At 43.9% G+C, this 13,853-nt stretch overlaps 1 protein-coding gene across 1 annotated transcript in view; it reads right to left on the minus strand.

Moving 5' to 3' along the window:
* Positions 1–519: 519 nt before the first annotated feature.
* The window catches only part of LOC134285050 (protein yellow-like), a 34,640-nt gene continuing 21,306 nt past the window's right edge, over positions 520–13,853 (minus strand). The window contains exon 2 of the mRNA XM_062845019.1: positions 520–2,122. Within this exon, the coding sequence (XP_062701003.1) occupies positions 696–2,122 (1,427 nt within the window). The 3' untranslated portion in view covers positions 520–695. The remainder of the gene's footprint in view (positions 2,123–13,853) is intronic.

The following is a 13,853-nucleotide window of genomic DNA, read 5'->3' on the forward strand; positions in this document are numbered from 1 at the left end:
ACGCTACGAACCTGTTTCAAAGAATCCTGCTCTTATTACCTCGCTCGCAAGTCACAGTCATCGGTCTGTGACCCTCGCAAATCTCGCTTGTTTTTCGACCTTCCACACATCTCACTCACCGCGCGCAGTTTGTCCACGTCAACGCTGTCCAGGAGAATAATTTGATCGACGACGATGTGGGTCCATAAAATTAACGCCCAAATGGGGCCATTGCATGATCTGTGATTACTTTCCGGCGATAAAATACCCGTGATGGTAACTCCATTTGCCGGTGATTTTATGACTCTGCGACTAGCTGCGAGTGACTTCAATCGAGTGGTGACGGTGGTGCGGTGCACTGCTTCGATTAAGATCCAGTTTGCCAAAGTGGCTAATGAGATTGGACAAACGACGACGATCATTAGAGAGAACTGGCTGCTGCCGCCTTGTGATCTGGGCATGCGTGATCTACTGGGGTAGAACTGGTTGTGACTGTGGGGGAAAGTCATCGCCGACTAGACAGACAGACACGTAAACGCATTTCGTAACAAACATCTTACTTTATTCGACTTGAGTTGGTTCGTTCGATCTTAGATACCTTAACTTAAGACACTTGACGAGAGTACTGCACTTTTACACTGACAAATAATTTACCTAAATTTCTCTAAAACGAAAACTGTGCGGCTAGTCCGCAGTATCGGGGGTGGTGGGTTCTACTAGTACAGCTGCTGCTTCCAGGCTTCGGGTTTCTTGGGGCCAGCTCCCCAGTACCGGCGGTGTTCTCCGCCGCCGTAGTATCCGTGATCGTGGCCGTAGTCATGGCCGCCGTGGTCATGACCGTGGTAGTGTCCTCCGTGACCGAAGTGGTAGTCGGCTTGGCCGTTTCCGTGCGATTGGTACTCCACGTTGTGGTACTTGTTGAAGTGGTATGCCTTCGCGGTCGTCGGATATTCCTGGGTTGTGTACATGTGGGATGTGGGGTGATCGTACGCTGCCGGGGCGGATGTGTACTTGGTCACTGGGGCAACGGTCGGGGCGTAGGAGGTTGGGGTGTAGCTGATGGGCTGGCTGTAGCCGGCTGGGAGCAGGGTGGTTCCTGGGTAGGTAGTCAGATCGGATACACCGAATTTGGACTGAATGGCACCTGGTCGAAGCGATGGAGCGACATCGCAGACGGTTCCAGAGACCAGGGTACTCAGAGGAGCGGTGAAGATGCGGAAGTTCACATCGCTGTAGTCCAGCTCGGCGATGAGGAACACAGGCATGCGGTCGGAGATTACCCAGACGTTTTCTTCGAAATCGATCTTGACGTCAGCAGGGAATACCAGTTCGACATCGTCGCGGTCGACGATTCCGTGGTTCTCGGGGCTGTAAGGCAGCGACGAATGCCAGCATCCGACGGCGTTCTGGTCGATCAGGTTGAACAGTTGCAGTCCGGTCTCGCTCATCACTCGGGATGTAGTGTGGCTGTTGGGTCCTCGTTCCTTCAGATAGGTGAACTTGTGGAAGCTCTCTTCAGCGCCTTCTTCATCGCGGAGGACCTGAGTGGAGACCATGAATTCACGGTGGCTAGCCAGTGGCGAGAAGTACATGGTACGGAAACCGTCGGCTTGCATTGGGGACAGCGACATTCCGAAGATACCTTCCTCACCCCATTGGAAGTTCAGACCGGCGACGTTGAAGTCTCCACGCAGAGGATCCGGGAAGAAGAAGCTGTGCTCGAACCGCCAGGACTTGTTCTTCTCAAACGAGTAGGCAATCAATCCGTAGCCCAGTTCGTCGGACATGTAGGCAAAGGTGTCGTCGCAGCTGCGTCCCATGTCGATGGCAATGTTGGCGATGAAGGTGTTCTGGTTGGTGTCTTCAGCGCGCAATTCGTATCGTCGCAGACGGGTGTTGGTCTTGAGGTCAAAGATGTTCAGCGCGTACGGGCACAGCTGCTGGGTGGTGTTTCCGATTCCAACGGTACCGGTGTCCAGCACCCAGAGGCGTCCGCACTTGTCAGCCTTGATACGGTACACGGTCGACAGACCGTTCTGACAGTCTCCGGCCACGTTGTTGGCCCAGCTTGGATACGGGATCAGCGGGGGCGATCCCGACGGCGTCTGATTCATGTCGATGTAGTTCAGGGTAGATGGGATACCTGCTCGAAGAGAAGAAGCAAAGATCAATTAATCAAACAGGAAATAACCTTTCAAATGAATCGAATTAAAAAAAGTTGGCACATCAATCGTCGTCGACCCCCAGCACTAATCGAATCCATTATCCAATCAAGCAGATCCGAAAGCTGCGTAACAACCTTGAACTTGGCCGCTGAGAAATTAAAGGCGTTCACAGATCGCTTTTCGCGCACAAGTGTTTAACTACTACCGTAGGTACCCCCCTACCGCGCACAGCTTTTCGCACTCGTAAAAACTGAATGAACGAAGTAATGAACAATGAGTAAGCGAAGCCGCCGCCGCCAGCGGCGGCGTCTGTGGTTTGAGCTTGAGGTAGGTCCAGGATCGTCGTGACTGGGCAAATTGGGGGGTTTGATTTCTTTCGGATCGCCAGCGAAGCCGCTGGAGTCAAGATCGTAATCGCGTTTTTTTCATTCATCGGATAAAGGGGCTGTCATTTTGCTGGGTGATTGGACATGAATGGGGGCTTGTGCGGTTTTTTTACTCGTAGTTTGCAACTCGGCAGGTGTTGAAATGAGCTTTGGGCTGTCAAAAGGGATCATGTCTCTTTTTTTTACATGAGGTGTGAGCGCGGTGGAGTTTCGAGATTGTGGGAGTCAGATTGGGTTTCATAGCGTTTTTTTAGGGCAATCAAGTCACTTAATGGGTTAATGGCGATAATCAGATTAATTAAACACAGGTGGTAAAATTGTCCAATTAACGGATACTATCATTGCGCCGAACAGGGAAGTTGTAAAAAGTTAGAAATTCAGGCCACAGAGTACAGACATCTATGCATGGTCATATTGAAATTGAAGTCGACATTCTTTCTATCTTTATGAACGTTGATGATTGGCCTTAAGAGAATTCAGACATGGAAGATACGAAAAACCATCAGCTGGGATGGAAGACTCAAAGGAACTCTTGGTGAAATTACTATAGGAATCCATGAGGGGTCTTCTTATGTCATGTCTGAAAGTAAAAAAAAAACTTTTTACTTAGTTTGAGTGAAAACGATAAAACGAAATGAAAATTTCTTCATATTTTGATGACTTTGCAATAGAAACCAACAGGGGTTTTATCTTATTCTCGTCTATCTAAGCATTGACAAATAATGATAAAATTTATTCTCGGACCTTGTCTAACGCCTCATAGCAAATATGGTATAAACTACTTATTTATAAATTAGCAGTCCCTCAAATTCTTTTTCCGGCTTGTCCACGTCTGTTTCGGGCACAACCTGAATTCAATTTCCGGCACACCTTCTACGTGGCACTATGTTACATCGGATGGTTAAAAATTATGATTTGACCGTAGGTGTTTACTCAAAAAGTCGGTCAAATCCTTCGTAATCCAAATCAAATCATGTATGGCTTCGAACTACTTGATCACCCGGGCCAATTCCCGGCGCCTCACAGCAAAACAAATCAAAATATCACTTGCCGCATATTTTCCAAAACGCACTTCCGTAGGTTATAATCTCCCGCAACATTTCCACACCGGGATCCACAGTCAATGAGCTACACGTTCACCCTGAAGCCGCACAAGTGCTCAAAACACCCGTTACACGCAGACGAGTGCACTTCGTCAGCACAAAGATGGGTGCCGAAGTGATTTCCCATTTGATTTTGCTAGAAGTTCGGCACTGGTGCCGAGAATTGGCGCTGGACTAGGTGCAGTAAACTCGTTCAAAACCAACTTTTCTGCAGAAAATCATCACAACAATCGCTGTTAACAACAAGTTCACGCAATAAGGTATCTGATTAATATGGAAGAAGTGGACGAAAACGGTGTTTTCATAGTGGATATAGGCAATGCTCAATTTTGTTTACCTGTAGTGCCGGGAATGGGATCAAAAATCCTATAGAGCTTTTGTGTGCGTGGAATGAAGGTTGGTTCAACAAGTGAATGTGACGAAGTGAAAATTACACAGTGATGAAGAACGGTGCTTCAGTGCGGTTGCCTTCGTCGTACGCAAAACGAGACAAATTGTGAAGCCATAAGTGCAGTCAGTGAAATTTAAACATGAAATTTTTCGTAATTATTCGACTTCCAGTGCTATAGCGGCTGGTTATAGATAGTCTACACCTTCTTGCTTCCATCTAATGTGGCATTGGAAAAGCTAAGTTGGAATATCTTAAACTATTCGCTATTTTCCATCTGATATGACGGGAATTAGCGCATATGACGAAGTAAGTTTCTACCCTAAGACGATTCCTCCACGAATTCCTTCAGGACAGAAATGATATATGGGGTTTCTTCCAGGAATGCCATCTGGGCATAGTTCCAGGAGCTCCATCTAGGGATCTCTCTGCAAACTCTTTCTAGGGATTCGTTTAGTTATTCAATCTCGCGATACTTCCAGGATTATCATCTGCGAAGTACTTTATCTGTAAATACATTGCGGAATACTATCTGCTACGGTTTCTTCCAGAAACTCCTACTGGAGATTCCTCCAGAAATTACATTTGTTGAATCCTCCAAGAAGTCTTTCTGGGAATTTCTACAGGAATTTCATGTGGGGTTTGCTCTAGTAGGACTGCAAAATGGGCGAGTCGAAAAAGAGAGCGTCCAACATAGCTCTGGTCCTTACAAGTTCCTTCGTCATGCTTCCGCGGGTCAAGCGATGACAAAGACCGCCAGTAAAGAGTTGTGTGCTTAGCTGGTAGTGCAGCCTGGGCACTGTTGTCCTTCTGACTTCAGCTAGATTGAGGAGGTACGTCTCGAGCGTCTGTTCACCAAGGAGGTGCGGCTCAAACAGCGTCCGTTCTGGCATCCAGCGGCTGAGACTGAAATGCTCCTCCACCGGAAGCTATACCTAAGGTGGCAACCCTACCATGGAAGATAGGGGACCTTAGGCCAACAACCTACTGTTTCCGAAACCCAAAAACCGTTACAGAAAACGAAAATGAAAGATTACAAACTGATTCAACGGCAACGACTTTTAGTGCGAAATAATGGACAAGACTTGGAACTTGGAATGTATTAACCCTAGCCCAGCAGGGTAAACTGGCACAACTAGCCAACGAGGCATGCCGTATGAAGCTTGAGATCCCAGGACTGAGCGAAGTCCGTTGGCCGAACTTTGGAGAACACAGATTGGCGTCGGGTCAAATTCTGCTATACTCTGGCCTACGAGGTGAACACGCTCCTCGCCACCGTGGAGTTGGCTTCCTACTCTGCGCTCACGTCCACGCAGCGCTCATGAAGTGGGAATCTATCAATGAGAGGATAATTTTAGCCAGAATCAGAACACGGGTTCGAAACCTTACCATGATCCAATGTTACGCGCCAACCGATGCTGCCGAATTGCAAGACAAAGACTGTCGTGGACAAGAGTCCGAAAGGTGATATGAAGATCTTCATGGGCGAATTCAACGCGAAGGTTGGTTCCGACAACTCGGACTATGAGCACGTCATGGAACGCAATAGTCTCGGAGAAATTAGCGAAAACGATGAGCTGTTTGCAGAGTTTTGTGGCAACATAAAACATGGTGATTGGGGGATCGCTCTTTCCTCATCGACCAGTGCACAAATTGACACGGGTTTCTCGTGATGGCATCATGGAAAATTAAATCGACCACACCTGCATCAGCCGAAAATAGAGACGGAGCCTTTTTGATGCGCGGAACAAATGTAGCGCCGACATTGCGTCCGACCATCATCTCCTAATCAGCGAGACCCAACTGCGCATCGCTAGGATCCATCGACAGGAGGAGAAAATTGGGCACCGGTTCAACACACGCCAACTGGAAGACGCTGTGGTGAAAAGGTCCTTCGTCGAGGAGCTGGAGTACCGTGCTGCGGATATTCCAGCAGGTGGAAGCGTAGAAGATCAATGGAGCTCCATCAAGAACGTCTTCATAGCCACCTGCGAGAATAATCTGGGTGAGCTACGCACCCAGAGAAAGCAGTGGATCACAGATGATACCTGGAGGAAGATAGAGGAGCGAAGGAACGCCAAAGCCGCGATAGAGCGAGCGAAAACACTCGGCTCTCGAGAAGGAAGTGAAACGCTCATGTAGACGGGACAAAAGAGCGTGGGCGGACTCCCTAACCGACGAGGAAGAGAAAGCCGCAAACACAGGCGGATGTCGCCTCTCCTCTACGATGTCTCACGTTGCCTTAGTGGGACCAAGATAAATGCTACGATGCCCGTGAAAGACACGTCTGGACAGTTACTAATCGACCCGGCTGACCAGTTGATACGCTGGTTCGAGCACTTTGGAGACCTTTTTCAAGTGTCAGCCACGCCATCAACACATGCTATCAACATGCTGAGGCATGATCCGCCAAGGGTTCGCATTATCCGTGTCAACACCGAAGCTCCATCAGTGCAGGAGATAGAAACAGCCATCCGTAGCATGAAATCGAACAGGGCCCCAGGGGTCGATCGTATATTAGCTGAGATGCTCAAAGCTGACCCCGTAGTATCCGCACAACTACTGCATCAATTATTCTGCAACATATGGAAAGCCGCGACATTTTCGGCCGATTGGATGCAAGGCGTCTTAGTAAAGTTATCCAAAAAAGGGTGACCTGACTGTATGCGATAATTGGCGGGGCATCATGTTACTGTGTATCGTTCTCAAAGTCCTCTGCAAAGTGATTCTTAACCGGATACAGGAGAAGATTTACGCAACTCACCGACGGCAGCAAGCAGGATTCCGTGCCGGACGATCCTGTGTGGACCATATTGTCACGCTCCGTATCATTCTGGAGCAAATCAATGAATTCCAAGAGTCTCTCTACCTGGTATTCATTGATGACGAAAAAGCTTTCAACCGTCTCAATCACGGAAACATGTGGGAAGCCCTCAGGCGCAAGGTCCTCCCTGAGAAAATCATCGGCCTCATTGAAGCACAGTACAGGGCATTTTCGTGCAGATTACTGCGCAATGGTGTTTCGTCCGATCCCATCCGGGTCGTTGCTGGAGTGAGGCAAGGATGTATCCTATCACCGCTACTGTTCCTCGCCGTAATCGACGAGACCCTGGTAGGCACGATTGACCGTGAACCAAATCGTGGATTGCTGTGGCAGCTCATTACCATGCAGCATCTAAATGACTTCGAACTGGCTGATGATGTTGCTCTTCTAGCTCAAAGGCGCTCTGATATGCAGAGAAAGCTCGATGATCTTGCCGTTCGCTCCTCGGCGGCAGGTCTCACCATCAACGTCAACAAGACCAAATCGTTGGATGTAAACACTGTCAACTCTTCAGCTTCATACGATAGCTGGACAAGCAGTGGAGAATGTTGAAAGCCTCCAATATCTTGGTAGCCAAATGGCAGCCGATGGCGGCACCAAGATCGACACAGGTGCACGGATCAAGAAGGCGAGGGCTGCTTTTGCGATTTTAAGAAATCCGCAGCAAAATCCGAATTATCAACTCGAACGTGAAATCTGTGCTGTTATACGCCAGTCAAACCTGATGTGTATTAGTGGAGAACACTCAACGGCTGCAGGTCTTCATCAAAAATGTCGTCAAGAAATTGACAAAGTTGCGTGCACAGTTATTGAGGGATTTCGTGGCAGAATTGTAGTAGGGTTTTTTTGTGAAAAATTGAAGCCTGCGAATCCTTAAACAAAGGACATTTTGACTAAAATCTTTCCGCGCCTTTCTCAGCTGTCCTACATGGTCTGCAATATCCAACTTGGTCAAAAGAATCACCCCTTCTTGGAAATTGAAAGTCACATTTCCTAGAACTTCCGAAGTGACAATCAGATAACTTAAGTAAATAATAAAACCCCTTTTAATTTACCTTTCAAAGCTACAAACCATAAAGCATATTTTTAATCGCTGCTGACAACTCCACACTACTGCAACAAACATTCTAATTACCACCAATTAAAAGTACATTCGAATCACCCTCCCCGCGGGGCAACCTATCATATCATCGACCGCGCAACACATCAAACGTGACAGCATTAGTTCACCCCCGGCAGGGCAAGAGACCCCCATAATGGCAATAGCGAGCAAGTGAGTGAGTGACGCGTAAGAGGTTGCTTTTCCGTCTTAAGCGATCCTACCTTTGGTTGATTCAACAACCACCCGAAGAAGTAAAGGTGCTGCTGGCTGAGCCCCTTTCTGCTGCCTGCCTGCAGAAATTAGCAAATCCAGCAAAAAGGCAGTTAGTCGAGTTGTCGATCGGCTCGGCTCACAACTTCTGGCGTTGAATCACCCAACGCAACGCAGCGGGAAAGACAACATCATCGAGTGTTGTCGTCACTGCGCGATCGTCACCACGCCGTGTGGCTGCCAACAGCAGCTCGCACATTGTCGATCGGTTGACGCACCCATCCGCGTCGCTACCTTACAAGTAACCTAAACTGAATTGAGCGGGGTGCGGAGGTTTGCGCGATTGCTCGCGATTATCGTGAAGCGGCCGGCGTGATTGCGCGCGTTACGCTCCGTTACACTCGTTGGGAAAAAGGACGTTCATGAGGGTACCTACCACCCACCCACCAACCACTACTAATCCAGTCAGTGTAGCTCGTATAGCTTCACTCTTGGATGGTTGGAAAATTTCGAGCTGGCAGACATGTGGCGCTGCAAATTGGTTCCTCCAAGGTTGGCGACGCGATTGAAGCGCTATTGTGGTATCGCAAGGATTCGCTAATTGTTTTGATCGCGATTAGGGCGGTTGCGATGCCCGACAAACTTGAGAAATGCATCGTCAACACGTTTTTGTGTAATCGATTGTGAAAATCGGAATAGAGGAGGGATCAATGTCTCTCCATTTTCCAAATTGGAAGTCTAATGTTTTGAAATACATCAAAGTCCATGAATTCTTCCAGAGATTTTATCCAGACTCCTCCAGAAATAACTGCAGAAACACTTATCGGTCTTCCTCCAAGGATTCCTCAAATAACTGCTCCTACGGTTCTTCCAGCAATCCTTTCTCTAGAAACTTTAACTATAGTACCTCCAGGAATCCTGGAGGTACTATAACAGGGCTGCAATTTTTCGATACGCTTTTATGATAGGAATATTTTGCTTTTTTCATTTTCTCCGTTTCGGTTTTCCTGTCATTGTTGTTTTCCAATCAGCAACGTGGGAGCGAAATGAAAAAGGTACTCACACTCGCAGCGTGCTGAAAGCGAGAGCTGACAGGGGTAAATTTCCATTCAATTTTCTGTAGTTGAGTGTTTTCACCCGTGGTAACGTATAGGGTACTCACTCTCACAAGCCACCGCTTGAGACGAATGGCCTGTTAGTATGAGTAGAGTGTTGCTGATTGGGAATTGAATTTGGTTGGTCGCTCACGAATGGAGCTCTCGGACTCTGTCAGTTCTCACATCGAGGAATTGAAAACGACCGCCGCAGTCATTCATTTTCGGCTGAAAAACAGGCACTGAGATGATATTTAGCAGGCCTGCATCACAGTGTCAATCTATCATATAATACCTAAGAGCTATGCAATCATGCGAACTGTGCTGCATAGCTTCAAAATAATAAAACACACAATTCTATCACCTTACGCCTGGCATCCACGCACCAATGTGTGAACCCTCTGCCAACCATATCCCACCAACAACACTCCGACATCCGCATGAATTTGTGCAGACACAGAGGTGTATTCGGTCTGATGTGAGGTGTATACAAATGATTGCAATCATCACTTCCTTCCATTTACGAAAGACGAACCAGCCAAGGGTTGAAAGTCTCTTTAATAAAGACAAAGCAATCCTTCCATTTCCCAAAATTGACCTGCAAGCTGTCGTGGCAGGCGCCAATGTCGTCCACAAATAGAAGATCACCAACGCTCACACACTGAAGATGTCTCATTGGTTGCTTGTGTGAGTCTAGCTGATCTGGGGATACTGGAGTAGCATCCTCGGGCGATCAATCAAACTCGAGCTCAAGCTCAGATAATATTGATCGAAAACATTTTATAAAATTGTAGTAAAATGAAACAGATTTCATCAGATGAACATTCAAATGTGAAGGGATAGTTCAGTAAATTATATAACATTGTTGTGTAATGCTTTTTGTGCTTCTCGAACATACTTTAGAAATCCTTTTAGAGGATGAATTAGTTTAGCCTGTTATGAATTAGCTCCATTGCAGAACAGGAGTTAAGTCGGAGATCCAGGAATTCGATCTGGAGATTTCTGCAGGAACCCCTGAAGGATTTCCAGAAGAAATTCCTAAAGTTATCCCATAAATCCTGCAGATTTCCCACATGAAACTTTTGGAGGATTTCTTGCAAGAACTCTTGCAGGATTCTTAGAAAGAACTTCTGAACGATTCCCACAAGGAATGATTTTGAGAAGAAGCTTCTGAAGAATTCCAAGAAATAGCTCCTGAAGATTTCTATAAGGAATACCGGGAGTGCTCTGAAGGTTCTTCTGGAGGACGCCTAAAATAAACTTCTGGAGGATTCCCAAAAGTAACTTTTGGGGAAAACACTGTAAAAAATCCCGGAGTAATTCCAAAGATGAATAATAATTAAATCTACACACTTAAATTCAGAAATTGATCTCGGTAAACGGTTTACCGAGAATCCAACAGCTGATATCTCGGTAAAATATTTACTGATTCTCGGTAAAATTGCCTTGAAAAATCCCACCAAATTCCAAGTGATAGCCAAGAGGAATGGTAAGGGATAACCTAGGAAATCCCAGAAGGAACTTCTTAGGTAAACCTAAAAGAAGTTCTTGAAAATTCTAATGTAATTGCATAGAAAAATACTTTAAAATTCCCTAAAGATATCTTAGACGAAACTTTTATAGGAATTTGTGAAGAAAAACCGGTAGGAAGGACTCTTTCTTTTTATAGTATAATGAAATCGCGTTTTCGCGTGCGAAGATTGATCACTTAAGGAAGTTGTCATTCTTGAAAGCACCGATTCAGGTATAGAACTGTAATATGCTTCACTCTTGCGCTCAATGAAATTAGCCAGATAAATGAATAGGGGAACTTACGTATTTTCGGCAGTTTTGTTCTCTTCGTCATGAGGTTTTTTTGAAACACCTGATGAACTCAAAGTTGGCCTCAAATCCTTCTCAACCAAGCTGAGTTATAGACTGTTTCAGAAATTATGAATACACTAACGATTAACTGCCATTTCAATTTGAGCACAATATCCAAAAAAGTTTATTCTAGCTCTTATAGTAAACATCCCAAATAACAATTTCATTGCTGGTTGGTTTTGTTTGATTTTTATTAATGTTTTATTACAGCAATAATTTAAACTCGCAGTTTTATGACTGATTTTATGAAAATCATTGATAAAATGTTTTATAGTATACTTGAAGATATCCATAAAGACAGATTTTGAGAGTAAACAAAACTTTCCGATTTGTAAACCTTCTGGCAATCATTATTACCACAATAAAACTGTTAAAACTCTCAACAGATGGCGATCCGTTCGAATAGTAACGACATCTGTTGGTGGAAAAGCAGAACTACGACATTTCTAGGTTTATTGCGGTCATCATAAAAGCAAACTTGCTTTCGTTTTATTTTTGCTGATTATGGTTGTCGCCATATTGAAGAATTAGCTAACGTGAATGGAAAATAGTTATTTTGCTCAAATTAGCAATGAATTGATAGTTTGCCACCATTTCCATAACATGCTCACACAAATAAACTCTCTCTGATTAGTTTTCTTGTGATTCGAGATAGTTTTACTAAATAAACAAATTGATTTATTTCATTCCAAGATGATAATATTCACTATTTTTGAAGCGCATTAATTTTATGATTCTGCAACCCCAATATTCACGGTAAAATTAAATGCGTATAAGCTTACCAACACAATAACAACTAAAATATTACTTTGAAATGACCGCTTCTACTTACGAATGATGTATCGTCCTGAATTTTACGTGCCATCGAAGAAGCTTCTCTTCATCTTGAGCTGTCATAGTTTTTGTTAAAAAAAAAAAAAACAATCGAGAATGGGAAATTTTTCTACTAGGTTTTAAAACGGCTTTGTTGTTATTTTTAATGCGGTTTGCAAAACCTCTCCGAGAGTGGTCCACTTAGCCGGAAGATGCTCTTGAAGAGCTTATCAAGAGGTTTTGATGTATAAATCAGTTTAATTGCGCGTTTTATAAAATTGATCATGAAGATCTCTTGTAGAGCCGAATAAAACTTAAAATGTTACTTGGGATGCTAACGAAGCAAATAATATCAATTTTGTTGATGTTTCTGGTAAAAGTTAAAAAATAGGGCTCTGTAAACTAAATGATTAAAATTTGAAGTTGCACAAAGTGGTCCAAAAATGTAGCATAGTAGAAAAGAAAAAAATCTCACAGATAAAATTTTTAATTTCCAAACACAATAAAAACTGGCGTATCGATAATAAAAGATATTTCTCGATTGGTAAGAGTAATTTTTACTGAAATATTTCATCAAGATCCACCATTACGGGCCTTCTCAATACAACATTTTTTGTTTCAAATTACTCAACAACACCAGTAGCAACATTCGTTAAGATTGAAGAATTCGTCATTGATATCATCGTCATCATTGAAATTTAGAGAGCAGTTTTCTCGTTCAAAACACAAATGTTCGTTATGAAAATGTATTCACTGTATTCCAGACGCAGAATCCTTCAATCTTAAGTAAACGAATGACTTAATTACTGCTTACTTCATTCATTTTTATAGTATAACAAGCTTTGCCATCTGAAGGGTCGAATGAGCTGAAAAAATAAGTTTTTTTAGATTAAATGCGTTCAGGAAAGCTAAGAAACTGTGTGGTAGTTCTTATGTTCCGCAGAAAACTTAAAAACAAAAAATAAATAACTTGATCTCCAAAAAAATGTTGTGGAAACTCCTTTATCGATTTTTCCTAAATTTTGATCAAGGCATTCCCTAGACAACTTGTTGAGAAAGCGAATGTGATGAAAATTTACATTTTTTTGGTATTTAGTGATAAATAATGTTGAAATCATTAAAAAACACCTTTGTGCAAATGCAAATTTTAAAAATAAAGTTATTTGTTAGAGAACTCGACTGTTCTTTAACATATCAAGACTATTGAAAATATGGAGTACCATATAGGGGAAATTACCTATTTTCGGCCGTTTTGTTCTCTTCGTTTTTGGTTTTTTTTTTTATGCCTATTGAACTCAGAGTTGGTCTCAAATCCTTCCCAACTAAGCTGAATTATATGGCCAAGTTTCAGACAATTTGGCTGGCAAAAACCCCCCATGACGAAGAGAACAAACCTGCCGATAATACGCTTCGTCACCCTATATGGTTTTTGTTTTTAAATCCACAGATGCATAACGGACTCACAAAAATGTGTTGAAAACCTCTGGTCGGCGTCAGTTAAAAACGGCAAAAATTAAACAGCTCACAAAATATTGAAATGCTCATAAATATTTTGTAAGAGAAAACTTATTCCGTTCTTGTTTATTAAATCACAGACCGTGTTGACCAGAGGGAATGATACTTCCTTTGCTAACCAACAAAATCCGCATTTATCCGTTGCTAACCGTCGTTAACCGCGTCTAATTACTGTTCAGTTAGCAGCGGTTAGCGACGGTTAGGAACAGATAAATGCGGATTTCCGGTTAGAAAAGGATATATCCTTTTGACATGACATATATGTCATTCCCATTGACAAAAATGGAACAATCCTGTATGTATAGGTGACGTCTAAATTTACACCTTTTGCAACCTTACTAACAAATACTCCTTCTTGGGACAAATATGAGGACGTTATGGAGTCCACGGTCTCTGGTAGAAAACTATTGT

This window comes from Aedes albopictus, chromosome 1 (assembly GCF_035046485.1).
Source record: "Aedes albopictus strain Foshan chromosome 1, AalbF5, whole genome shotgun sequence".
Taxonomy (NCBI): Eukaryota; Metazoa; Arthropoda; class Insecta; order Diptera; family Culicidae; genus Aedes; species Aedes albopictus.